The sequence below is a fragment of the Sorghum bicolor genome, chromosome 7 (assembly GCF_000003195.3).
Source record: "Sorghum bicolor cultivar BTx623 chromosome 7, Sorghum_bicolor_NCBIv3, whole genome shotgun sequence".
Classification (NCBI taxonomy): Eukaryota; Viridiplantae; Streptophyta; class Magnoliopsida; order Poales; family Poaceae; genus Sorghum; species Sorghum bicolor.
Window position 1 is genome coordinate 64,100,988 of NC_012876.2, and position 27,685 is coordinate 64,128,672.

The window sequence follows — 27,685 nt, forward strand, 5'->3', positions numbered from 1 at the left end:
AAGGGGAGGCCTTTTTATCGCCGGGAGAGGGAGGGGGAGACGCTACGACGGAGAGGGAGGAGGAGGAGACGGGCGTCGTACGCGTTCCCCGGGGCCGACGCGCGACAGCGACGTGTGGTGTGCCCCCCGGCTTGGCGCGGCGCGGAATGGCGGTGCTGCCCCTGGGTGGCGCTCTGCCTGCCTGCCGCGGACGGACGGGACGGTCGGTCGCACGGTGCACGGGTGGACTCGGCTAAGCAAACGAACTTTTGGGCGTGCCCGGCGTACTTGCCGGGTGAAAATCGCGCTGGTTGGAGGCGGTCTTTTGCTTGGAAAGTAAGGAAAACGCGAGTGCAGAGGCTACGGCGGCAGAAGTTGGTTCTTTGTGATGCAAGAGGGCGCGATATATGCATGTATTTCTGACCTTGTAGGTGTGGGATACGTACGCCGTAATGTGTTGGTGGACCTGTGTAGTACGTACGGTGTTTGGCTGGTGAGGCCGGATTTGGTGTAGTTTAGGGTCTGGTTCGTCTGAAGTTATTAACATTATTTTTCAGTCATCGAACAATTTTTCTCTTATGATAAATCCTAACCTGTTCAGATTAGATCCATGCTACGTCTACTACGCAATGCCGAGTCAGGCTTGGTTTAGTTTTTTAAAAAATTTTAAGATTTCTCGTCACATATAAAATTTTTAGACACATACATAAAGTATTAATTATAAACAAAAATAAAAAAAATATAGTTTATGTGTAATTTGCGAGACAAATTTTTTGAACATAGTTAGTCTATGATTAAACAATAATTATTAAATATCAAACATTCTACAGTACTCATTTTCTGCAACTGAACACGGCCTCAATACTCGTGGGTTTGCGGCTTGTTCAGTGTTCCTTCCTTGGCTTGCTGACGTACGTGCGCACGTACTAACATGGTTCGGTAGTGCAGCGAATATTCGTGAGACACCATACCATCCATACCGCCATACCGGTCGGTACATTGGAGGGAGCCGAGCCTAGTTTCCGCTGCTGCCAAATGAAGCAACCTGTTTTTACCTTTTTATAGATTAGACCGATTCGGCCAAAAAAATTGGCCACGACCGCGAGAAACCTGAAGCCTTCGAGTGTGGGTTTCTGGAAATGGCGTGGCACGGTCGACATCGTTGTAGTAAACGGCGGCAGTACTGTAAAAAACAAGCGGCAAACTAGTAAATTTGGCTGCTGGTGGAGGCCGTACACGCCTCTTCTCTCGAGCCGCCTTACGATGTGCGGGGGCAGAACGGTCATACGGCGAGGCGGTAGAGGCGCCACGTCCGGCAACGACCGCCTTGCCTGATTGGTGTCCGTGCCCGGGGTCAGCCTTTCGCTAATCGCTTTGGGCAGCCGAGCCGAGCAACGAAGCAAGCGGCCGCCCAAAGCTGACCGACCGACCGGCCGGCCGGCCGGCGCACCCGAAACAAAAGAAAAGAGAGAAACCGCACGAAAAAAAGGCAGCCCCACCCGCCCGCTTATCATAGGGCGCCGCGCGGCCTCCGCTTCGGCGGTGGGCGCACCGCGGCACGGCACGGGAGGGGAGAAGCCACCCCTCTCTCCCGTCTGCGTCTCGTCGACCCGGCGCCCACCCGCGTACGTCCGGGCACCGCGCCTCGCGACGCGCGGTCGCTGTCCGCCCGCCCGGCCCCGTGCCTCGGCGGATTAGCATTAGGCGCAGCAACAGCAGCCAGCAGCACCCCAGCTGCTTCCTAACCCCACATGTCCCTTGTGCGGGAGTGCTAGCGCTAGCACGTGACCCCCATCACCGCTGTTGACAGTTGACACCACCACCATGGTTTTAATTAAGCTTGAGTGCTTGACCCCCTTGGGTTGGGCAGTCGGCACGGCCTGGTTTACTACCGTTTACCGTGGGGTGGTTAGTTGGAGTACGCTACGTTCTACGAACCTACGTACAACTCCTAGGTTGGGCTCGCGTGGTGATGGCCCCGTGACGTCCCGTCCCAGAATAAAATACGCGTGCCGCCTACCGAACGGACGGACGACGCTGGTGCAGGAAGGTGGGGATGGATGGATGGAGGTGTACCGTGTCTATGCAACATCATCGCAACCATATGATTTTGATCGGTTGCGTGATTAGCGGTCCGCCACCGCCAGCAGCGCGTGCACGCACCGCACAACCACCGATGATGATTATTTCCTCGGTGGTTTGCTCATCCCGCTCCGGCGCGGCGGCGGCTGAAGTGTGCCAGGGCCTTGTTTAGTTTTTAAAGCAAAAAATTTCGCGATACTGTAGCATTTTCGTTTGTTTATGGTAATTATTGTCTAATCATAGACTAATTAGGCTCAAAAAATTCGTCTCGTCTATTTCGACCAAACTGTACAATTAATTTTATTTTTATCTATATTTAATACTTTATACCGACATCTAAAGATTCTCGGAAAATTTTGGATTTTTGTTGGAAAGTAAACAACCGCCGCCGTGCTACGACTGCTTTCCCTCCGTCGTCCGTACCGTGACTCACAGGCACGGACAATCGGTGCTGTTTGCACACAGTGACGCAGCTTGGGTGCTGGGATTGGGACCCTCCTACGGAGTACGTCGAATGTACAGTAGTAAGTACGACCTTCGTTGAATTCCTGGAAAATCCGCTCATCTTTTTCCAGTGAGGCAATACAGTATCACTACTGCACAAGATGCCATCCATTGTCTGGTTGTAGTACAACGACAAACACTACTGCCACGTTCTAAACAAGCTTCATTTGCAACCCTGTAAAGGTCATGTTTAGTAGTACCATCATCATCATGGCTCTGAGGAGCGGGGCCCAGCACTAATAAGACCTTTTTCTAGAAACAGTACCACGATGCCGCTTCCTTCAGCTTTATTAACCTGCCGACTAAACTAAAATTATTATTCCCTTCGATTTCGATATGCTTAGGCTAGATACACCAAAAACCCAAAACTTTACAAGATTCTCCATCACATCGAATCTTACGACACATGCATAGAATATTAAATATTGATAAAAAAAATATAACTAATTACACAGTTTATCTGTAAATCACGAGACGAATCGTTTAAGCCTAGTTGCTCCATGATTGGATAATTTTTATCAAATAAAAACGAAAGTGCTACAGTGTCAAAATCTAAAAAAAAATTTAGATCTAAACAAGACTTTATTCGAGTCACCACCGCAGGACTGCCTTGTTGTTTATATATATTGTTTATATATATAGGGGGCGGCGTGGCGTAGTGGGCTGCCCGCTGCCCCCACACAGCACAGCAGGCAGGATCCTAATCCAATCCATCACCTGCAAAAACAATTTAGGTTTATTTATCAGCAATTCAGCAGGCAGGATCCTAATCCAATCCATCACCTGCAAAAACAATTTGGGTTTATTTATCTCTCGTCTTCTGCAGCTGCAAGGACGACGTGACCTCCTCAAATGGATTTTTTTTTTCTAGAATTCTAGTAGCTGCGAGATTCTTAGGACGTCTTAGCTATTTAACCAGCTATTCTGACATAGACATTGAAAAAGTAAGAGAGAAAATAGTCATTACTAATGAGTAAATAGCCTATCTATTTCACGTAATCCACAAATTTGAGAAAATAACATTTAAATCAATTATATTTAATTATATATAAAAATAAAATTATATAAAATAGTTTTTGTTTTTATCTTTCACCTCCACGTAAAGTACTCCCTCTGTCCTGAAAGCTTTAGGCCTTGTTTAGTTCACCCCAAAAACCAAAAACTTTTCAAGATTTTCTGTCACATCGTATCCTGGGGCACATGCATAAAGCATTAGATATAAATGAAAACAAAAACTAATTACACAGTTTATCTGTAAATCACGAGATGAATCTTTTGAGCCTAGTTAGTCCATGATTAGATAATATTTGTCAAATAAAAACGAAAATGATACAGTATCGAAATCCGAAATCTTTTCGGAACTAAACAAGACCTTAATTTCTAGAATTTGTGTCAGTCAAACATTTTTAACTTTGACCAACTTTATAGAAAGAGAATCAATATCTATAATATAAAATGCGTATCTTATAAAAATATATTCTATAATAAATCTGATGGTATTAATTTTGTACTATAAATCTTAGTATTTTTCTATAAATTTGGTCAAAGTTTTAAAATTTTAACTTATAATAATTTTAGAATTTACAGTTTTTAAGGACAGAGAAGAGTAGATGTATAGTTAGCACCGTTGCGGTCTTGCGGACGCTAGGCGTCTCTCTATCAGCAGAGCGCATCCTTAAATCTCACCTAAAGGCTATAAACTGTATCATGAAAGGTGAGGGGGGAGGCCAGCGATACCAAATCCAAGGTGATATTGTTTTCAATATCTAGCCACGCCGGAGCCGCGACACATGCGTCTACTACTACTATCACCATGTTGGCCGCCACAAGGCCACAAGGGAGGAAGAATCGTCTTTTTTTTTCTTTCTTTTTTTGCTTCATTTTCTTCCCTCTGTGCAAAATAATTGCAGTGAGAGGGTGCGGAGAGATCAGATCAACTGCTAATCCTTTCGCACGAAAAAAATAAAGATCAGCTGCTAATCATGGTCCCTTTTTATTAGCTGCGAATAAGCCCTAATTTAAGTTCTGATTTTGTTGAGCTAGTGCTGTGCACGACAGCGACTGCTTGGTACTTACCGTGCGTTTTTTTTTTTGGATGGGAATTGCCCCGGCATGTATCCCACACGTTCACACTTCACACAGCTGCTAAATATGTTGCCAACGCAATTGAGAAGAAAAAAAAATCAGCGTGGAAACATTCATGCTCGCGGTACGTACGTGGTGTTGACCCTTGATATTTTTTCTGGCACGCGTACCCGTCAAACCTCAAGGCTGGGAAAGTAGAACCGTCCCGGAGCCAAATACTCCAGTGCCTGGTTTGCTGCCGTGTCCATGACTTGTCACCGTGTTGCAACTGGATTATCTTTAAGACGTCCACAACCACAAGGCAGCCCACCATAATCTATGCTCCCGTGATGACACAACGGTGACGTTCCGCTGCGTTGGAGAACCACTATCTGCACGACGCAACACACGTTTCACGTACTTAGTGCAGGAACTTTCCACGGTTCAGCACTAAGCCGCGAGCTGAGGGGGCGTCACACCTTGTGGACGGGCGTCTCTCCTATATGGTTTCAATTAGGCACGATATGATAACTGGCTAATTGCAGCTGCATGGGCGGGCTTAGGCATAGCTAGGCTACAACTACATAGCAGAGGAAACGCCCATGGATCGTGCACATATCAAGTATATCCTTCACCAAATACTTGAACCTAAAGTGACCCGAATACTTGAGAGTACAGAAATGCATAATGGTTGCTCTTACGCAACCATACCCGCAACATCCGAGAACCAAAGCCGTTCACCACAGAAGCATAGTGATTCCAAAGAATCGATAAAGAAGAAAAGGTCGTCGATATTTTTTTTGCCTTTTTATTAAGTTATTATATAAGCCCCCCAGCAAAATACTTTTCCCAAAGCATGGACCATAAACAACTAATGGCTAGCTACATAAAGTCTACAACGACGAGCAGTGCCAACACATGATGACATGAGTAGCTGCATCATTGAATCAAAGCATATAATGTGCAAGAAAGATTCAAACAGGTAGGCCCAGCCATAAATCTACAAGAACATGGCAAGACATCCCAAGATTAAACTGCATTTGTCACTCATCAGATAGTAAACTGGACTTTGTAACTTAAAACATGAAATGTTGGAATAGTCAGGTAGAACAGACCACACAGAACAAGTATTGTTAAACCATTTGACAAAAAATGAATGTCCAACTAAAAAATCAACTCAGTACAATAAATAAACAGTTCATGAGAGAAAAATGAAAGAGAACAACACATTTTTGTGTTTCCTTTTTTTTTGTTGGGAAAGAGATTGATTCAGATTAGGGTACAAATAGATAGGTTACTTCTATACAGTTGAGGCTTACATCGATGATGCCCAGATTATCACCAAATACCTCATCCAAAATCTGCCCATCTTGTTCTACTTGATAAGCATCTTCCATCCAACACAACCAAAAAGTTGTGATTATTTCAAATGTGAATCCTCTTCAGATTGCTGGAGTCCATAGAAAATTGCTCAGGCTGTCAGCCTACTCGCATATGGTGAAGAGGACCAAATCCAATGATAGCCATATTCTGATGCCAAACTCCCCCACATTTTTTTATTTTTAGCTTTTTGTATTTTCATGCTTTTTTTGGACTTTTTTTTACAGTGCAGCAGGAAGGAACAATCTTCTCAGCTTGCTGTCCATTTTCAGCCATTAGGAGCGATGAGTAAGATACCATTCGGTTCTCATTATATCAGCTCAACTATAATATCCCTATGTTGCAGGTGGGAGCACCTGTTCAGAGGAAAATGGCACACTCATGTCAGTTTTCGCACCTGCACTTGAATCAGTGCCTGAAGGCTCCCGTTTCCACTGTAAACTTCTAGCGCCAGCTTTCATCGGAGCACGCCCTCTAAAGGAACCACCGGGGAGAACAGCTCTTGGGTATGCCATCCTACCATGCCTACCATATAATGATGACCGTCCACTACCAGGCCAACCATAAAAGTGAGCTGCTTCATGAGAACTTCGCCGGACGACCTACATTAGAGGAAAAGCAACACAAACATCACCTTAGTAATTAGTTTCTGGGAATCTAAAACTACGCTGAGCGGAGCAACAAGATGCCAGTATAAGAACATAAAACTTCACCAATTAAGAGAACTAGCGTCCATATTAACATTTAAAACTCTACTCGAATACCATGTTAAACAATGCCATGCCTATGGTAGAAAAGTGCAAATGGCAGTCTAAAGAAAATTCAAAAGACAGAATAATCATACCTTGAGAATGCGAGTCATAAATGATGTGCCATTCAACGACAACGCTCGTTCAGCTGATTCTTTGTGTAAGAACTCTACATAGGCAGACCTGTATGATAACAGAAAAAGACTCATTGATTTCTCTACTTCTCTTCAAGAAATATACAAATATTTCTGAGTTCATAATTAAGTCCCTATGTTAGCTGCATCAATTGCAGTGACATTCAAACATAATTCAGCTCAAAAACATCGATTCAGGACTTCAAACTCGAACTGCACAAATTACATCTGCTAAGAGCAATCAAGTAGAGGGGCTTATGTAATATGACCAATTATTATATATTTAATGTTCATGAAACACTTAGTGTAGTATGGTATAAAATGTCCTGACAGATCCTATTTGCATTTTTTGCCATTGGGAAATTATCTACTGCTAAGTACCTATATAACCTGCAAATATACAAATGTGTCATATTGAAGACCTTAGTGTCGACTTACTTCCAAAAAGGGAGTATTTTGTTTTGACCCTTCTCCTTTTATTATTGCTTATCAGTTTTTTTTTGTTATCTAGAGACAAAATGCACATTATTTTCTTAGAACTTTCGAGTTAATCTGAGCACGAAACAAGGGTGTGTTAGCATCATAGGAATTGGTGGGTGTGGTGATTGTATAATGCATGTATCAGTTATGTTAAGATCTTTTGTAATTTCACTTTCCTAAAATTATAAATCTTTCTCTGGTAAAGGCTTGCCTCAGCTATAATAAGCATTAAAATTTAAAATTAAACTGACCCTGTTGGCTGGCCCGTTGCAGCATTAGTGACAATGACTACTTTTAGAACTGCACCAAACTTGTTGAAATGGCGAGATAATGAGTCCTTGGTGGCAGCAAAGTGAACCTTCAAATAATTTGACAGAGGTAAATAAAATAATCCAATGGTACAAAATAATACAAGGGTGATGAGAATATATAAATACCCACATTGCTAACATAAAGTGTTCTCGAATCTGCATCCTCCGTCGGATGCGCTGTGCTATATGAAACCGGAACTGCAAAGAAGACAAGATATATTATACCAAGCGATAAATGACAGTCTTCAAGATTAACCCATTCCTATTTATGATTGATTGTAATAATGACTTGCACAGCGCATCATAATAATCTCAATATATCACAAAGGCAACAAATCCTTACAGATTTTGCTGTACTAGTAACTGCACATTTTTTTTCTTAGGTAAGATGATGAAGAAAGGGCAACATATGTGATATTACAACAGGAAAAGTAACAAGGGTTTTTAATCCCATGCAAGTTGGGATAACTAGTGTATTACCACATACAGTCAACCAGATGGAAGATTGGCATGTGCCATTATGAGCAGATCAGCCAATTGAAAGGAAAAAAACCATAAGTGGATCTTATATTAGTAGATATATGTGGCATACCAGATGGTGCAGACCGCTGAGAATCCTTTTGAGCTTCTGCATGGCCTACTTCCTGAATGAAAGTTGGCATCAGTCAGAAGCAAATTTACCCAAGGATTAGCCCATACATCTATAAATAGTCAGGGCATATACCCACAAGACAAGATAAAATGATCATAGGAAATAGAAAAGAAAACTAATGAGCATCATAATCAAGAAGATGCATGGAAGATGACATGGCGTGCCATTTCGTTTAATGGCTGAGAGCATATATAACACTAATAGGAGATGCCAAAGCCTGTTTTTATACATCTAATGTTTCTTTTGCTGGAAGCAAATGCAAACAAGCATTCACATAGCCCAATTTAGTTTAGTGAAAGTACTGGCAAATAAGATAAACAATTCTGAATTTACATGATTATTCATGCCCCAAATGCTCTGCCCATTTCATTCATATAAGTGTAACTACTAATTAGCAAGGAAAGGTTCCAAGGAAAAGCTCCGATCTTGCCTTATTAGGACTGATTATGAACTGTAAAAATCTATAGTCACCAAAAGTCAAAAAGACATCTGGTAGAAATCTTAAGCATATACACAATACAAACCTAACTGAAATGCAAGAAAATGGGTGACTTGAGATGTGGGAAGAAATTTAAATATAAAACCTGTTTTTTCAGCATGCAAGGTCACTTACTTTGGCATTGGTAGCCAGTGTGGTGGCATTTGAATTCATGGGTGTAACATAAGGCTTCTCCACAACATGAACATCTTTTGGTGTTTCATAACTGGAAGGTTCCACCATATTTACATCAACAGAAATAGCCACAGCTTTACTTGCTGTTTTTGTTGATGAAGGAACAGGTTGCTCCTTGTCATTCACACTTGAAGGCCTTATTGCATCGGTCTCTGGTTCGACGCTGCATTGTGCTGATACAGTTTTCTTCTCTGCAAATGGTGAGAAAGTATCTTCATGTGAAAGAGAAGTTTGGTATCTTGTAATCCCCTCATCTCGGTCCATATCATCCTCAGAGCTCGAATCAACATTCATTCCAGCTACCCTATCTGCCATGGTCAGCTCTCCAGATTCCTCTTCAGATTCCTCATTATTAACATATCGATCAGAATCATGTTCATCTGCGGTCGTAGCTGGCTCAAAATCTTCGAAATCTCTCTTCTCATCACGAGAACGAGATGGCTGTTTCACAACATTCCCTTGACCCAATCGCTTGAAAACACTTCCAGTAGATCTAACCTTTGTAGAATCTGCAGCAGCTTCCGCTGCAGCTCTAAGAGCTAAAGCAGCTCCTTGTACCTGTAGCATTGGCCTAGTTCTTTCTGATCTTCTGTCACTCAAGTTGTCTTGAGATCTTTCTGATCTTCTATCGTTCAGGTAGTCCTGAGATCTTTCTGATCTCCTATCATGCATGTTCTCTGCAGAAGTAGTGGCAACCACAGAGCGCAGACGCTTGGATGCTGGTTCAGCATTGGTGCTGGTTGGCTGTACAGCTTTTACTGCATCTCGAACAGCAAACTGTAGAAGACGACGGGAAGCACCACCACCAAGCATGGGGCGTGATGAGACGTCTCTCTGTTAACAAAGAAAACAAGCTGATTGTAGAAGTCATATAGTACCTAAAAGAATATAATTAAATTTTGAAGGAGCAATAGAATATAATAGAGGAGAAAATATGTTAGGGGACCAATAAAGGGCTTAGAGAGAATCAGTGTGATGCTCATCCCTTAGCGGTCAGCAGTTCAAACAAGCAATTTCCTTATCCGAACTTGGTACTCCCTCCATTCCAAATTGTAAGTCGTTCTGGCATTTTTGAGTACATAACTTTTATTATGTATCTAGACATAGCATGTAAATCTAGACACAGTAGTAAAAATATACATAGAAAAATCAAAACAACTTATAATTTGGAATGGAGAGGGTACAAAATATTCATAGGAATTCTAGAAGATAAACTAAATGGACTGCCTACTCAGAGAGTTCTCCGAAATTCCAAACTAACGGGAACGACAAGCTTTGTCGGTTGTTTCTAACCAAAGAAACTCCAGTGTACTTACTGAATTTAAACTGGCAAAACTCACGTTGAACTTTCATGATGAACAAATATTTGGTCTGTCAGTTGCCAATAAATAACTAAATACTGGTAGGGACTTAATTGTATGGTAATGCTATAGTTCCCACCACATGTTTGCACATTGCTACTGATTTAGAGCTACCAGAGTCTTGGTAAGTCCGTTCTGGAGAAATATAGATGAACACTTAGGCATAGTCTGCAAACAATATGTGAGCAAAGGCAGGACACGAAAGAACAGAAGAGAGATATTGGTAAAGTAAAATATATATATATATGAAAGCACAATGTTGCCAACTTGCCATCAACTCTGTCAACAACATAAGATGTTATGTAGTTTGCAGTTGTGACCTAGGTAATTGGTAACACATCACACCTTTGTTTGCTGTGGCTCATCATCCCTGTCACGCTTTCTGCCGTTCTGTTGTTTTGATGGAGGGTGTCGTATTTCATTGGACTTTTGCGATCTTTTCTCCTCCCCGTGAAGAATATCAGTTAGTACATTTCGAAGTGGAAATTTTTCATTACCCTCCCGACCAATTCCTTTCCATTCCCGCTTATTCCGTTTCCTAGTACTAGCTGCACTTGATTCAACTGTGTGCTCACTATGAGTTTGACATTTGCTTCTCGGGAGCACATCTGATGATTTTTCTCTTCCAGATACTTCTTTGGGGGCTTCATCATCCTTAACCTCCTGAGTTTGTTCTTGTGCTTGCACATATAAGTACATATTTAGAGAAAGATGGTCCCACAACCTACAAAAGCAAAACAATATGAGTAGCAGATTCATTTAACACATGATGAGATGATATGAAAGCCAACCAAGAATATCTTTCTCTTCTATCCATCCTTGCTGATGCATATGAAATATGATGCTGAATCAACTAGGGAGATATGCATCTTATCTTATATAATATTATAAAGCAAAACCCCACTACATATTTCTTTCAACATGCAAGCTATCCAACTAGGTAATCCACTATCACACATAATTAAAATCCACTAGCTCATGCAATATGCATCTTATATAATATTATAAAGCAAAACCCCACTACATATTTCTTTCAACATGCAAGCTATCCAACTAGGTAATCCACCATCACACATAATCAAAATCCACTAGCTCATGCAATTGTAATGTCCACGTCAGCAAGTCACATATTTGTCTGAACATGCAAGCTGTCCAACTAGGCAATACACATTCTAACCTATTTATATTTCTTCTTCATACCCACGGCAACACGCGGGGAATCCTCCTAGTTACCATGTACTGCTTGCCACGGAAAGATGAGAGTGCACATTTCTCAGTGTTTATGTTAGTTTCAACTTTCAAAAGTAAAAGTAGCTCTGATGTTCTCATTTCCATTTGCTGTTAAAAACTTATGGCAGTCTCCACAATGTGATTTCAATAAATACACTGCATGAATTCAGAAGTGTGTGAAAAAAGATATCTTTTGGTTGGGTGGGTTGGGTGGGGGATTCGTTCTCATGATTGATGTGCTTCTCGTGAGTGGATTTATCAATGATCTCAATAACAATCACGTTTATAACTTATAAGGACTGATCTAAAATTCTAAATAACAGGTGTTTACATGACAAAGGTACATAGATTCAACTAAACTTTCAAGCTACGTACATATAAGGAACCATTCATGTTACCATAGAGCATCTACTGTGAAGTCTGTAGCAAACACAACTTTGCCAAAGCTTTTGCTGCCACCCCAGTTAGTTGCTAGTTCCATTCCACATACTGGAAAGGTGCATTAGAGCCTTATTTTATTATTGTTCAATATAAACATATTTGTCTGAACATCAAATAGTGAACCAAATACTAGGGCACATACAATATTGTTTGTCATATCTACGCCAAAATTGGGGAGACCATTTGCTAACTTTTTACCATTATTTATAGCATTCTTATTAGTGAGTTGCCAATTACAATACAAAAAAAATTTGCATGTAAAATATATCAAGGACTGGTTCAGGCAGTTGACAAATAAAGAATAGAAGAACAATGGAAGTGAGTGCAATCAGTACTAACCAGGAAATGAATACTGCAGTATCATCCCCTAGAAATACACGGAGTTCTTTACTGGCGAGATCCTTACGCTTTCCATTCTTGAGCATGATAGTAACATATTCCTGCACTTAAGACAGCAACAGAGGTCCACTTATTGTTTTCCTTGAAATATCCCAACATAATAAAATGAAAACTAGGCTAAGATAATGATGATGATTGCAAAGTTGGTACACGGAAATCAAAAGTATTACTCCCAGTAAATCAAAATATAATGCCATTTCGGAGTTGTGCACAAGGAATAAGAAAGTTAGTAGAACGACCTTGTTGCACTTTATTTATACTACACTGGAAAATGGGGTCATTTATTTATGAGAATAATGAGTCTATAAAGAGCAAAGATATCTAGAACTACAAGCTCCAGGAAGAATAATATGACATCTATTTTCAATCAGAGGAAGTATACACATAACCAATGTAATTCATGTATTGTGATGCTTCCTCAGAAAAGACAAAGACCAGACCTGGATTGTTTCACCATTCACTAAAGATAGGGGAAAGCATAATGTCAGTGTCTTTCGTAGGTTCCCTTTGTTCCACCAGTGAAACTGCATACAGCACTGTTTTCTAGGGAAGTTTGGGCGCTCTTGACTAAGTAGATGAATAGTGCAATTGTGATGAGTGGAAAAGGTTGTAAAGACTCATAGCAATAGCAAATGTTAACATACAAGGATAGTAAACTCATTCAACCAATGGTATACCATGCTTGAAATAAGTATTACATTTCAGTTGCACCAAAAACACCACTGATAACATGCAACACCTGTGAACTGCATAGCCTATTCGATGATTGTGATTTGTAATGTACATTTTCACCTGAGACAGAAGTAACTCACAAACAAGTTTGCATGCCCAACTAAAAATATTGACTAGTGAAGCAGCAACAGTTTATAAAAATGGTCATCAAGTAACATGACAGTTACTGAACCAGTACAAACTGAGGCATGCTTCAATTAGACAAACACTTCATATTCATCCTGATTTGAAAAATTGAAAATTCTCAGTTTGAGAAGAGGCTTCATAAGTATGAAGTATACATCGCACACAACAGTTTGGTGCATATAGTGCACCAATCCATTAAACTAGTTAATCTCACCTAAGAGCAGCTAAGTGTACATAGTGAGCACGCTAAGTTGGAAAAAAAACATACAGCAGTCAGCCTAAACAAACGAAAACTGCAGCCATCACATAGCACAGCTGCAGGCCCATGAGATCCAACGACATTAGACTACTGACTGATTCCAGCAATAGGTGTTGTATGCGGGGCGACTAAACAAAAACGCATTCTATGCGGGGCGACGCTGAACAAAAACACAGGGCACATTCGCGTAACTTGCACAGGCCATCTTGAATTGTAGCCCCAAAATCCTAAAGCTGCAGAGAACCCAAGTCCCCAAACAGCCGAAATCAACCACTAAGACCAGAAGCTAGCGAGTAGGGGATGACAGAAGGAAATCGTACCACGAGGGTGTGGTCCACGTCCCTCTTGAACCCCCGCAGCTTCTCCGCCACGAGCTTCCGGAACTGCTCCTCTCCGGCGGCGGTGAAGCCGACCTTCAAGGTGCGAAGTTCATCGTCCGCCTCGTCCATCGCGGCGGAGGCTTCCAGAGCTCCCCACGCAACCCTAGATCCAGCCCGAAGCGGTCCCGGGACCGAGAGGAGTGGGGGGCGAAAGGAGGGCGGGTGGCGGGCGGGCGGCCGCCTTATCCGAACCGCTGCAGGGACCGGGAAGCTTCGGCAGCGTGGCGGAGGGGAATAGACGCGCCGGCGAGCGGCGGCGACGCGTGGAGATTGGGGTGGGCGACGGGGCTGGCTGGACTGCGAGAGGCCAGGCGAGATTTTATTGGGTTTTTGTTTGGGCTTGTCGTGGGTTTCTGTTGCCTTTGCTTTGCGTGGGCTCCTTTACGGGTGCCAGCTAGGACGGGTGGTTTGGCCACGAAATTGAGCACGATTTGATGGGCGTCGCTCATCTGCTTATCTGACATTTTTCTAACATTTGACCCAGGTTCTTAACCTGCAGCACTCGTAGCAAGAGGTGGAGCCAGAGAAACAAATTAGAGATAATCGAGATAAAGGAAAACAATAAAAATAATACTTTAAAGAACTTATTTTTTTAGAAAAAAACTATTTATACTAGTAGTTGAAACAGAAATATATACAAAAGTTTTGAATCACAGAGCCTCTAGCTACACCACTGCTCGTACCACTATGGACACTCACTTGTAACAACACTAAATCTTATCTAAGTATCTTCAAAAGACTATATCAGTAGATCTCTTAAGAAAAAACTTATTTGAAGTCACTTAGGGGTCGGTTTGTTAGCTTTATTATGGTGGAAATTGGTTGATTTTTAAATGAAAATTCTAGACTTAGCATGGATGCTTAGTTTTTTGTGTATTCGGTCTCGTCCATAGAGAAAACCTCTATAAGTTATATGGGAATCGGTTGTATCAAATTAGCACTAAAAATAGTACAATAATTGAACTCTTCAAATGCTCATCTTTCATTTATCTCTACCCCTCGCATCTGAGAGACTTTGAGGGCTCGAAGGCGTTGCGATTGATTCCATCTATCCGCTTCACATTATGATCAAAATTTGCCTTGCATCAAACTCACATGCATCTCGGGCTCTCGATTGTTGCACCGGCATCTTCTAAGACGAAACAAGTAGAAGTTGTGACAATGTGGCGCACATGCATGCAATGTATAACATAGTGATCGAGTTTTGGAATTCTTTTATAGTCCTCATTTTAAATTATAAATATAAATATGTTTTAGCTTTTCTAAATACATAAAATTTTGCTATATAGTTAGATACATACTATGTTTAGATAGTTAGTAAAAGCAATGTATCTAGAAAAAGTCAAACCATCTTATATTTTTTAGGGACCGAGGGGTTACTTGACATGGAACCAAAGAGTATTGCTGACTTTTGACTCACCGACCTTAAGTTACCTACTGATTTGTGATGGAGCTTGGTAGAAAAATAGACGCAATATGACATGAGATGCAATTAGAGGGAGCCAAAGTTCAACATGACGCTTGCCGCTCTCTAGGCGGTCACCCATAGTCTAGAGCCTCAGCGGGTCTAGACGTTTTAAGGTGTTTTCCTATGCGATGCATAAATACTTAAAAGAAAGAGAAAAATAGCAGATCGTTGGTGGATAAAGAAGAGAAGGCCTAATAACGACCCAAGTTTTCTCATGTTTGGGCCCAAGTCTTATCCCCCTGCCTCTGTTTCGTCTCTCTCCTTACCAACATCTGCTCGTGCTCCCTTCTATGCTCATTTGTGCCACCGCCACCACCACACCTCTTCCCTCCACCAACCGCCGCTACCTCACCTTAGCTCCTCCCCTATCATCTCTTGACCTCCGCGTCGCCCCCACACATCCCTGCCTTGGCGCGCCAGCAACAATCGGGCAACCGCCTAGGTACTTGTCTAGTCCACCAGGCGAGGCGGTACCCTAGCGCGTCAGTGCGCCCAAGTGACTGCCTAGTGTCACCTTTTTGAACATTGAGGGGAGCTATATCATTATGTTAGCACTTCAACGTTTCTTTAAGAAGAAGAAAAAAGTCAAATTTATCTCCGTCAACTATCACGTCTGTCTGATTTTCCTCATTAAACCACAAAACTCTCGACTTTTAAAATCATTTGTTTTTACACCCTGTGTGGTTTTGATATTGGTTTTGTTGATGTGGTGCCACGTCAAAAGAGGGTAAATCAGACTAAGTTGAAAGTTTAGGGAGGTATATATCAAACTAGAAATATTTTAAAATCCAAAAATCATAAAAATATTTTTTCCAAAAAAAAAAAATTCCAAATGTTTTTACATGGAAAATTAATGCAACTCAAAATCCTAAAATCTAATCTTAGGAATTTTATTTTTCATGGTAACACAAATCTTCTAAGGTTAAACCAGATTTTAGGATTTTAATTGTATTCTTTTTATGTGTATATATATATATATATTAAAAGTCGTTTTATGATTTTTTTGTATTTTGTAAAATATTTCTATCTGATTGACCTCATGAACTTTCAACTTAATCTGATTTAGCCCCTCTGACGTATCATCTACATCAAAATTACATTTAAAATCGCCCAAAATAAAAACAAATGGTGTCAAAAGTTGGAGGGTAAAAAGAAACTGATTTTATAGTTCAAAGAGAAAAATTAGACTACCGTGATAGTTGGAGGTAAATTGGACTTTTTGCTAAAAGAAGAACGCTAATAGAAAGGCTCTTCTTTTTCTAGGCCCAAATAAAGTAGTAATGCCGCCGACAAGCCCAGATGCAAATTGGTTAATTGGGTCCAGTATACAAACACGAGGGATTCCACGCAAATAAACACTTCTGCAGTTCTGCTGTTTGCGCTCGTGGATCGCGAGCGCTACGTGCCATGTCGACGTCGCTTTGGATAAGCGACGGGCCCACGCGATCTCTCCTATCCTCTCGCGTGTCGCCTCCAACACAAAGCAGACGACCCACCTCGCGGCCCCGCCCCGGCAGCGTGCCACGAACGGAACGGTCGACGGCGACCATGTTTCCCTCGCTGCTCTCGCGCGTGGCGTCCCCTCTCCTCACCACCGCGTGCACCTCCACCGCCTCGTCGCAGCAGCAGGCGGCAGCCCTTCCTCCGCAGGCGCTGAGGCTCCCGCCGCAGCCGGGGAACAACTACAAGCCCATCGCGACGACGCTGGTGGCGGCGGCCGCGGCGGGGCTCCTGCTGCTGTCCCCGGCGCCCGCTCCGTCACGCGCCGACCCCGAGTTCACGGTGTACTACGGCACGGCAGCGAGCGCGGCGAACTACGGCGGGTACGGCGGGAACGCGAGCAAGAAGGACACGGCGGAGTACGTGTACGACGTGCCGGAGGGGTGGAAGGAGCGGCTGGTGTCCAAGGTGGAGAAGGGCACCAACGGCACGGACTCGGAGTTCTTCAACCCGCGGAAGCGGACGGAGAAGGAGTACCTGACGTTCCTGTCCGGGATCCGCGCGCTGGCGCCGCTCAGCGCCGTGCTCGACAACCTGGCGCTCTCCGACGTCGGGCTCCTGGACCAGATCGCGACCGCCGACGACGTGCGCTCCGTCGAGCGCGCCGACGGAGCCGGCCAGGTGTACTACGAGTACGAGGTGGCGGGCGCCGGCGCGCACAGCCTCATCTCCGTGACGTGCGCGCGGAACAAGCTGTATGCGCACTTCGTCACCGCGCCCAACGCCGAGTGGAGCCGCGACGAGGCCATGCTCCGACGCCTGCACGAGTCCTTCAAGACCATCCAGCCCGGCGCCCCGCCGCCGGTCACCGAGACCTAGCTCTTATCTGAGCAGGAAGGCTACTGAGCAGAGCAGTGCGATTCGTTGTGCATTGTAATTGCTAGTAGTAAAAATCATCAGTTTTGTATAGGCTGGGAAAGTAACCAGATGCTTCCTTCATTTGGTTCTGTGTATTATTACTCTGCTTTCTTCCTCTGTCACGGAGCCTCCCTGCCAATGGATCCATCCATGCATGCATGACCGGCATACTAACTGCTGAACTGCACTGGTAGCCTAAATGGCCATTTAGCCAATTTAAACACCCTTTAGGGCTAGTTCTTAGCCCTCATTCCACCAGGGATTCATTCCATGAGATTAAATATAGTATAAACTAGCACGAAGGCCCTTAAAATGTCAGGCAATGGCAGAAATTAAGAAAGTGATGGTGCATTTCATTTAGCAGTTCAGTACACCGAAGGACTCAATTCGCTTCATTTAGCAACAAGATACTTCCAAGAGCATTTGCTATTTCAAAGAGCCAACATGTGCATACAAGCTGTATGAGCAGTTGAGCACTTGTTGCGCTTGCGCCAATCCGGATGGGCTATCATTTTCAAGTGCAAACTTTGAAGTCAAAACAGCTTTGCAAGTTCTTGCATTGCATATCTGATAACCCCAAAGGTATTGTTTCTCATCTTTATTCTGCAATCCATATCTACGAGACTAACCTGGATCAAGCATCTCTACTTCTGCTTCCTAACTATTTCTCTCAGTGACCCAAACTTATTCACTCATCAAAAAATTTGCCTACTGTGCTAACTCTGTTAGCTGTAGAAGGGGGTAACCAGGGGTCAAAACTCAAAAGGACAACTCACTATATATATAGCACTATTATACATCAGCTAGCGATGTCATCTCCTTGAGCCATTCAAAAAGCTCTCGAACCGTGTCCCCTTCAAAAAATTATTAACATCTGCCCAGTTATCGATATGATCACACAATCGTTTAGTGTGGATTTTCACATGTCGACTGGACAGTTTCCTCTTTGGCACTCTTAGAAAATCCAGGACATCCATGAGCATCTGAAGACAGAAATAACACGCTGGTGAGGAGAATGGAGATTGTTTTAGCCTCAACAGAACGATACAAAGCAACAGAGCAACAGCGACTCACCGTGCGATTGCGGACAACATCCTCATAGTACAGAACAACATGCCTGGTGTTCTTAAAATTCACCAAGGCATCAGATGCCAACTTATCAGACCGTTTTAGTTCAGTAATCAATGTTTTTTTGTCAATGGTTGGCTTATATTGAGCAAGAATTTCAGCCTGCACAAAAGGGGGGAAAAAGGATCAACAGGATTCTCTTTTACTCGACACACATCTGCACCATTTTTTAGCAGATAAAGAACTTGTAATCATATATGTTCGATATATTTATGATACCAAAACATGCATGCTTGAATAAAATCTGACTCTTAGTTCAGGCAACATAAGGGAAAGATGCGCACCTCATGTTTGGAGTGCACGTGAGCTTTATGAGTTCCATTCAGCTGTTTCATGGCACTATCATGAGCATTTGCTAATATAGAAACATAACGCCGGAGAAGATTTCTTCTTAGTAGGAAAATTGCAGAAACACCCCTTCGGTTGAAGTATTCAACTATCTCTTGATGGTGCTTCATTAGACCCTATAATGTTCACTAGAATAAGCATATCACTAGATAAAACAAATCGAGGAAGCTGAATATATCTTTGGAAATTTGCCGCACAAACAATTGTGACACAAAGAATAGTACGTGCAAATCATGAAATCAAAGGACAAACTCAATAGATCTTCTGAAGTGAGCAAATATACCAAGAATCATCTTAGATAATGAGTCCTTCAACCTGATCTATAATTCCGTGGCAAAAGTTTCTATAGAATGCAAAAGGTCACATCTATCAGTAGCCATTGTCTAGAATAAACACCTTCAGCACATCATTCATCTATGTAAAGTTCAGCAAGTAAGTTTTTCCAAACAGGGGAAAAAGATCATGATGGAGAGATATGATAAAATCATTAGTTATTTAGTTTCTTTTTGCTCCTTATAGTATTTTAACAGTTGGTTTAACACTTGCAGGCGAGCAATTTTCCATGTAAATAAAATTGGCAATCTTGATGGAGGCAGTGCATCAAAACTTGATATGGTCTTATTGCCTTGGTTTTTAGATATAGTTCATAAGTAATCAAACTAATTTCCACTTAAGGAAGCACACAAGTATGATAGAAGAAAAGGAACTAGGTTGGAATTGCAAGATAATCATGGTATGTCCAGATTAAGTTTAAAAAGGGGAAAAGTAGCAATTTGTTCCACAATATAAAACTACTCCAAGAATGGTATAAATTTCTATTGGATACCCATTTAGAGTATAAATTATCAAGGTGAAAAATGTTCTGTGAAATTTTCCACATGAGCAAGTTCTTCCTCCACCTACAAGTATGATGAATATAAGGATTACCTGATTGAGCATCCATTTCAGCCCCACGGCAGCCGTACATTCATTCTTAGCAGCACTGCTATACCAATCCAAATTGTACAATTTGTCCAGTGTTTTCGTGATCGCGGTGATATTACTGCGTCTATCTTTGACAGAGAAGATCTCTCCATTGGAGCTAATATTAGGATGGCTATTCAACAATGTCTCAACCCATCCACTCCCTGACCTCTGCATTGACAAGATAGCAAAGAATCTAACCCCCGTGCACGCACATTCTTTCCTAACAGACAAAGAACACACAAGTCAGTCACTAACCTGAAGAAAAAAACAAAAATCAGATGACCCAGTATATCTCCATTACCTATCATAAGTATTTGGCATCGGGTAGTGCAAGTAAGGGATTTCTGTGTCTGGAATACTGGGATCATGACAAGGTTTCTCCCTTTCCTTTTCTATCAGATTTGTCTGCATGAGCCCGAAAAGCATCCCGTTTTGCTTTAGAGACAACGAGAATATGTACACGCCGACTAGCATTATCAGGCCCAGTATGGCTATCCATAACGCAAGTGGATATCGCTTTGCTGGCTTTGTGTTTACAACTGCTGTATCCTGCAATTGAAAAAAAGTTGAGGGCACTGACATTTAATGAGAAGTCACATGAAGGGACAATGGATTATCATCTGGGGATTCCCTCACATCAATCTCCCTATCCTTAATTCTTGACTACAAACCCAGCGTCCCAGCCTTATCATTAAAGTATTAAACCACACAATAATCAATTAATAGCTTTTAGATTAAACCAAAAGACATGATCCCTGGATAACTAATACATGCACCGCAATCCACGCCTGTGGAAAATGGAAAAGACAACATTGTTGAGACCACCAGACTCTCAGTCTATTCTAAAAAGGGAAAATGGCACCCAACCCCTGCATCAGTCTAACACCTGCAACCTTTAAAAGTTCTCATACCGTGTGAATCGTAGTTATGCAGAGGCCTAGATGCTTTTTTATTTGGTCCAGAGCCAAAAAAAAACTTTGATTTAAGTTCCTCAGGCTGTGTGAATCGTAGTTATGCAGAGGCCGGGAGCGATCTCAAGGTGGTTGTATCATCTTGATGTAATTGTTTTGTTATCAGTAAAAAGCTTCCTTTATATCAATAAAAAATGGTGTTACCGGCCCAATACTTCATGTTCAAATCCTACCAGGCTTTGCTCAGGTGTTCAAGAAATACAGTACATGCATCTGTCTGAGAATCAATAACAGTCAGTTGCATGAGTTAGTATGCATGTGTTAGCCAGACAAGGGAACGCCAATTAGTAAAAGAACCTAAAGTGCTAGTGCTTCCCAGAAAACGTGTCTATTTGTTGGGCCATGACCACCACCATGTACCACTGACTTTTGAATGAATTTTTACCTTTTCAGTTCATGTAGACAGACAGACTGCACATCTGCATCATATGCGCTAGCAAGTAATCAATGTATTGAAGTCAGACAAGATCAACCGATAAAGCTCTTTTCTATGCCTAATTATTTGTTTTTCGCTTCATTTTATATTGATAGCACCACTTGTGATTAAAAAACTTTAAACCAGGACAATGCATAGCTTTACAGGCAAGCATATAGGTGTGTCTGTCTGTAGTTCTAAAAGCACAGAACCACGCACTGCACATGGAGTAGTTTTTTACTGAAACTATTTTTATGCACCTTTTTAATTGGATTTATATAGTATTAAAGTCATGTGGATTAAGAAAGGCTTCTAGTTTAGTTTGAACGTGCTAACACATTTAGTCTTCAATCGCCCTGAACAATATATGCATGCGACAAACTGTAAACCAGTCAGTTAAAATGTCACATTAATTTTCCACACCCTAGCGCTACAACTCATATTAACAATGCTCAATGTTTTTGATAGTTTTTGTAAGGTACAATTATATTTCCTACATGCCACTTAACTGCGCATCCATTTTGTGTAGAAAAGCCACTGTTACCATGCCAAGCTACAATTGGCAATAGCATGGCGGATTGGTGCAGTATGAAATATTAATATGAGGTGTTACATTGTACACTTGGGTTGTTTGGAGGTGTATTAGCATGTAAAATATTGATACTCCAAGCCACCCTACTGCATATGTTATAAGATCCACCTACCGGAGATCTCTAAGGAAATGCACTATCACATTCACGTATGTGGCAAGAATGATGCACGATCCTGATCGAATCCTAATTTTTCTCTGGTCTTAATTATTATTTCTGACGAGTATAAGTTTTTTATGTAACATCTTTGAAGAGACTGCCGCTATGTTTCCAAGTTATAATACAAGGCATCGTAAACCATGTTTGTCCACACAGCCCCATAGAAACGTGCATGCTAATGTGTGCAATGAAAATACCTCACATGTTAAACGAAGATTCTTGACTGATCAGGTACAGGCAACGTTGAATAGGGAATAATGTGGATTTTGAATTATTCCTTGTAGGAAAAGTAGTCACCTACCAGCCGTGCGTATTTTTCATTCTATAATGCCAGGGCCAACTTTGAAATCATTTGGCCCCTTTCTAAATTGAGCCAGAAAAACCAGCCGGAACATGGAAGTCTATGTGGAGCATGGACAAGAGCAGAGTAATTCCTGAATCCTGAGGGAAACCAACTACAATTCAACGAATCTATTCAATCATTTAACAGTTAACACATCTCGTTAGAGCAATTAGCAGGATGTTAGTGCGGCTGGTAGTGGTACTACTAGCTAGTTATCAGAGGAGCTGCAAAGACGTCGAAACGGAATCAGAGGCCAGCGGCACAATAATTAATCCCCGAAACCCCCAATCAGAAATATCTTCACATCAGTACATCACAGACATTAACGGAGAAACAGTAGATTGGCTGGGGGTACAGAGACACCGTTGGCCTGACCTTAGTGGCGACACCGAGATCCTCCGCCGCCATGTCCCGCTCTCTCCCTGCCTCCTCCATCGGAGAATACCATCAGCAACCGGTCCACCCCGGGCTCCAAATCCACCGCGATCCCTCGAGCCAGTAACCCGAGCGCCGGGCGCAGGACGACGAGTCGACGACTCCCCTCTCCTCTCGCTCCCTCCAAGGCGCGAGAGTCGGGCGAAAATGGAGGGAGACCGGGCGAGGCGGCTGCGGCTCGGCGATGGGGTGGGTAGCCCAGGGCCCGGGGAGGCAAGCGAGCGGCTCGCCGCGGGAATGTAGCATCGGTCGGGGCAGGGGGAGGAGGGAGAGAACGCTGGAGCGGGAGTGGAGGAAAACGGGGTAGGGAGGGCCACCTACTCCGCTCGTCTGTTGGGGATCGGGGAAGCTAGCGGAAGCTGGTGGACGGTCTGGGACTTGTTCCGTTCCGTTGGTCTTTGTCCTTTCGCGGCGCCGCATGGAAGCAGGAGCCAGGAGGGATTGGAAAAAAAAAAAGGGGGTAAAATCCACTGGCGTCTCTAAACTCGTCCCATATTTCCAAGTTTTGTATAAACTTTGAAAACCTGAATTTCAGGCCCATAAACTTGATAAATATATAATTAGAGGTCCAATACGGGTCTGAATAACTTGTTTCGCTAGCGTCGTGTCCGTTGAGTTTGTATGAGAACACCCTGTGCACTGAGAAATATTCGAGGAGCCCCTGTGCGTCGTTCATGTTCATTTCTCACACCAACGATTGCTGTTTGTGTGACGTATGTTTGGTTCCAACGATTTTTTCACTATAAGTTAGGCCTTGTTTAGTTGGCAATTTTTTTTGTTTTTGGATACTGTAGCATTTCGTTTTTATTTGACAAATATTGTCCAATCACGGAGTAACTAGGTTCAAAAGATCCATCTCACAAATTACAGATAAACTGTGCAGTTAGTTTTTATTTTCGTCTATATTTAATGCTCCATACATGCGACTAAAGATTCGATGTGACGGAGAATCTTGAAAATTTTTGCGAACTAAACAAGGCCTTATTAGGAAGATTTTTGTTACGATCATGGTGCCAACCAGCCTAGGTAGATGGCAAATTGATGTGGTATGATAACTAGTGTACATAACACATGTAAAAAGATAGCCCATGAAAATATATTGATCAAGTAAATATTTTAATAATTAAAAATATAAATATCATATTTATAAAAGAATAAATAAACTAAATTATACAGAAATAATATACAACCACAAACAACTAGAATAAAATAAAATAAAAAAAATAAAATATTTAGATATAATCCACAACAAAAAATACAAAATCTCAAACTAAATGGAAAGAAGAAATATTCATTCTTAATATTTATATTTTCCAATGTCAAAATTAGTATAATTTGTCATTAATAGATTGTTATAGAGAACTTTTAAATAGTTTCAATGGATACATAATTAGTTATTATCATAAAAATATCATCCAAATAGTTTTAGCCTGCACATATTTTTCTTGGATATGGATAACAATTGGGTATTCCATGGTTTTCTCGAATAAGAATACGAAATCGTCTTAAAAAAGAATAAGAATATGGAACCAGATAGAAAATAATAAAAAAAAAGCGGATTAGATTACTATCCATTGCCACCGGCCCACCGCGCTCTCAGCTTCTCCACGATCCATCATGTGTCAATGTGTCCACGAGGCCCATCCTTCGACGGCCTGCTTGCATCGTCCGCCTCTGCGGCTGCACTGCACACAAATAAGATCCGACGGCGAGAAAACTCCCACAGCTGCCTTTATAGCCCGCACTCCCTTGCGCTGGGCCAAACCCTAGCTTAGCCGCCACTGCCCTCCAGCCACCGCCGCCACAGCCGCCGCTTCGCTCTTCTCACGGCCACGCCGTCCATCGAGGCGAGGTTTGTCTACACGTCCCATTCCCTCCGTCCTCGTCCTCTCGAGCTTTGATCTGGTTTCGCGATGAGGTGGTAGAGCTGGTCAGGTGCTGCGGATCGGGCTGGCGGAGGAGGATCGGTGGCGTTGCGTGTGGATGTGTGTGCGCGCGCCTCGTCGGCCTCGTGATTTATCGATGCGCCGTGTGCGCTCAAACCAGGAACTAAGCTTCACTTTTTTTAACCCCAAGATCGTTCCCATTTAGACTGTGACTGTACTGAGTATCGGGTGTTCCGTTTTTTCATGATCCGTGAAGCGTCCGTCTCTTATTGTTGTCTTTTGCTTGTGCATGATTAGTGAAGTTTAGTTTGTAATTCTATTCTGGTATGCTGGAGTGATGGAATCTAGTGTTGGTTCTGACCCCAGGTAGGCTGTTTAAGTAGTTAGCGAATAAGCACATCAGGCAGCAGGTATTGGTGCTGAGAGATCCCTTGCTTTGTGAGTGATCTTAAGGTCAAAAAATTTAACTGCAGCGGGTAGCAATTTGTGCTTTCTCATCAGCTGTGTTATCAGTTGAGTTTTGGTAATTAGATTAGATGATGTCGGCATGGAATACTACTTGTGTTAATTTGATGGTCTGTTGTTTATGAACCATAGGTTTATCCTTGTACAATCTGATTGATCGAAAAAATTAATGTACATGTGATTAGTTATTTTACAAGCACTAAAGTTGATATCATGGATAATCTGCTGTTATTGTTACATGTTTTTAACTTGTTATATGATGGGTTGGCTTTATAGCCATCGTTATGTATCCTTATTATGATTTCAACTTTCAACAGTATGGATCATGTGGTTAAGCTTGTTATCTTCTATAGCAAATAGCAATAGCAATGCATTTATTTACATGAGTTCAATATAGCACTGGATGATATTTTCTCTTTTGTTAGATGAATGATTGTACTGAATTAACAAACCTTTACATCATTTTGCATTCATGTAGTGACATAGTTATTTGTGCTGCTGTTACTTGTACCTTTGGTTGTGTTACATAGATGTGAAATGGTTGTTTCCAATGCTATTCTCTCTGGCATGGGACCCTTACAATTGTATATTTCCTTTCAGGTAAGGTCAGCATGGTGAGGGTCAGTGTGCTCAATGATGCACTCAAGTCCATGTACAATGCTGAGAAGCGGGGGAAGAGGCAAGTCATGATCAGGCCGTCCTCCAAGGTTATCATCAAGTTCTTGACGGTCATGCAGCGTCATGGTAAGTTCTCAATCCTATGCCCCATTTCAATTGCTTCATTCTGAGATATGTCTGTGATTATCGTTCTATTATGTAGGCTACATTGGTGAGTTTGAATATGTGGATGACCACCGTTCTGGGAAGATTGTGGTGGAACTGAATGGAAGGCTAAACAAATGTGGTGTTATTAGCCCTCGCTTTGATGTTGGTGTGAAGGAGATTGAAGGATGGACTGCCAGGCTGCTCCCATCCCGTCAGGTTAGTCCGTCGACTATAACACTGATTGCATTATTTTTCTGCACTCAAACTGTTTGGAGTTGTTTGTACGATTGACTCTAGGTGCTAATTGTGCTCTCTTTTACTTGGATATGTAGTTTGGCTACATTGTGTTGACGACTTCTGCTGGCATCATGGACCATGAGGAGGCCCGTAGGAAGAATGTTGGAGGCAAGGTTCTAGGTTTCTTCTATTGAAGGGAGTATGGCGAAAGCACTGATGTTTCCAACAAGAACTCATCTGAGCTTTTGTTTTTTGGTCTGAATAGAGTGCTTTGTTAAGATTGTGGAACGTGTTGTGTGCTTCAGAAATTGAGAACCCTGTTATGAGCTATCCCTGCAGTTAATTATTATGACCTATATGCCTGTCTTGTGTTTCTCGTCTTGCCATCTCAGATGAAGATTAGAGTTCCTTATTTTACTTGAATGTTGTTGACTATACTGGTGTGGAGCATTGATTTCATTAAGTTTGATATCTAAAACTGAGCTAATCAGTTGGACCTGCTTTCCTGGTTGTGAACTGCGATGTGTTATGATATCTGAACTGAGCTACATTAGGAGCTTGTTGGAGAGGAGGGTTCGGTCTTTGCTGAACTGAGCTCAGGAGCTTGTTGGAGAGGAGCATTCGGTCTTTGATATCTGAACTGAGCTAAACCAGGTGAGGTCTACAAGTTAACAATCAGGGGTGAAGGAGCGGAGCAGAATAAAAGTGAACATTCAGGGGTAGAGGACGGGACTAACTTGTCATTGCCACGCAAACGGAGACAAAAGGAGTTTAGCAATAGCGACAAGATTGTTGCCGGAAGTGTTCTACATGACTCATTAACTCTTGTGACCGAAGTATCTGAACCAGTTCTTCCCTAGTTGGCTCTGCATTCAGGCCTTGTTTGGATGTAGTCCGATTCGCATCAATCCATATATGTTGGGGTGGGTTGGAGTGGAACTTGAACTAAATTTCATCCCAATCCACTCCAACACGTGGATTGAGATAAATCCGACAACATCCAAACAAGGCCTCAGCGAACAAATTATTTACGAAAAGCACAGCTAGATAATAATTTACGGGACAATTTTTGTAAGTCTAATTAGTCCATGATTGGACACTAATTGCTATAGTTATAAATGTGCTTTAGCATTTATTAAACTTTAGCATCTCCAACCAAATACTCCTTCGCTCTAAAAAAAAAAAACCAAATACTCCTTCAAAAAATAAGTCACA

The 27,685-nt window shown here is 42.1% G+C and overlaps 4 protein-coding genes across 5 annotated transcripts; 2 read left to right on the forward strand and 2 right to left on the reverse strand.

The window, feature by feature from the left end:
• Nucleotides 5,760-14,283, reverse strand: LOC8055188 (nucleolin 1). Of its 2 annotated transcripts, none has more exons than XM_002445869.2 (9): nt 13,877-14,283; nt 12,380-12,480; nt 10,715-11,093; nt 8,949-9,842; nt 8,276-8,327; nt 7,814-7,881; nt 7,624-7,730; nt 6,854-6,941; nt 5,760-6,611 (listed from the first exon to the last, which is right to left on the reverse strand). In XM_002445869.2, the coding sequence occupies exons 1-9, from the start codon at nt 14,003-14,005 to the stop codon at nt 6,345-6,347; spliced, it is 2,085 nt and encodes a 694-aa protein (XP_002445914.1). In that variant the 5' UTR covers nt 14,006-14,283; the 3' UTR covers nt 5,760-6,344. The 2 variants fall into 2 exon arrangements, with proteins under 2 accessions (XP_002445914.1, XP_021320469.1); XM_021464794.1 differs by having other exon boundaries at nt 12,380-12,485; nt 13,877-14,007.
• LOC8055189 (thylakoid lumenal 19 kDa protein, chloroplastic) lies at nt 16,797-17,921 on the forward strand. Its single transcript, XM_002444740.2, has one exon. The coding sequence runs from the start codon at nt 16,812-16,814 to the stop codon at nt 17,721-17,723; it is 912 nt and encodes a 303-aa protein (XP_002444785.2). The 5' UTR covers nt 16,797-16,811; the 3' UTR covers nt 17,724-17,921.
• LOC8064040 (nodulation protein H) lies at nt 18,078-23,468 on the reverse strand. The gene is made up of 6 exons (XM_002445870.2): nt 23,058-23,468; nt 20,506-20,753; nt 20,166-20,424; nt 19,175-19,354; nt 18,837-18,992; nt 18,078-18,745 (listed from the first exon to the last, which is right to left on the reverse strand). The coding sequence occupies exons 1-6, from the start codon at nt 23,115-23,117 to the stop codon at nt 18,575-18,577; spliced, it is 1,074 nt and encodes a 357-aa protein (XP_002445915.1). The 5' UTR covers nt 23,118-23,468; the 3' UTR covers nt 18,078-18,574.
• LOC110437148 (40S ribosomal protein S15a-1) lies at nt 24,831-26,887 on the forward strand. The gene is made up of 4 exons (XM_021465467.1): nt 24,831-24,969; nt 26,069-26,212; nt 26,289-26,449; nt 26,566-26,887. Exons 2-4 carry the CDS (start codon nt 26,080-26,082, stop codon nt 26,662-26,664), a joined length of 393 nt encoding a protein of 130 aa, XP_021321142.1. The 5' UTR covers nt 24,831-24,969; nt 26,069-26,079; the 3' UTR covers nt 26,665-26,887.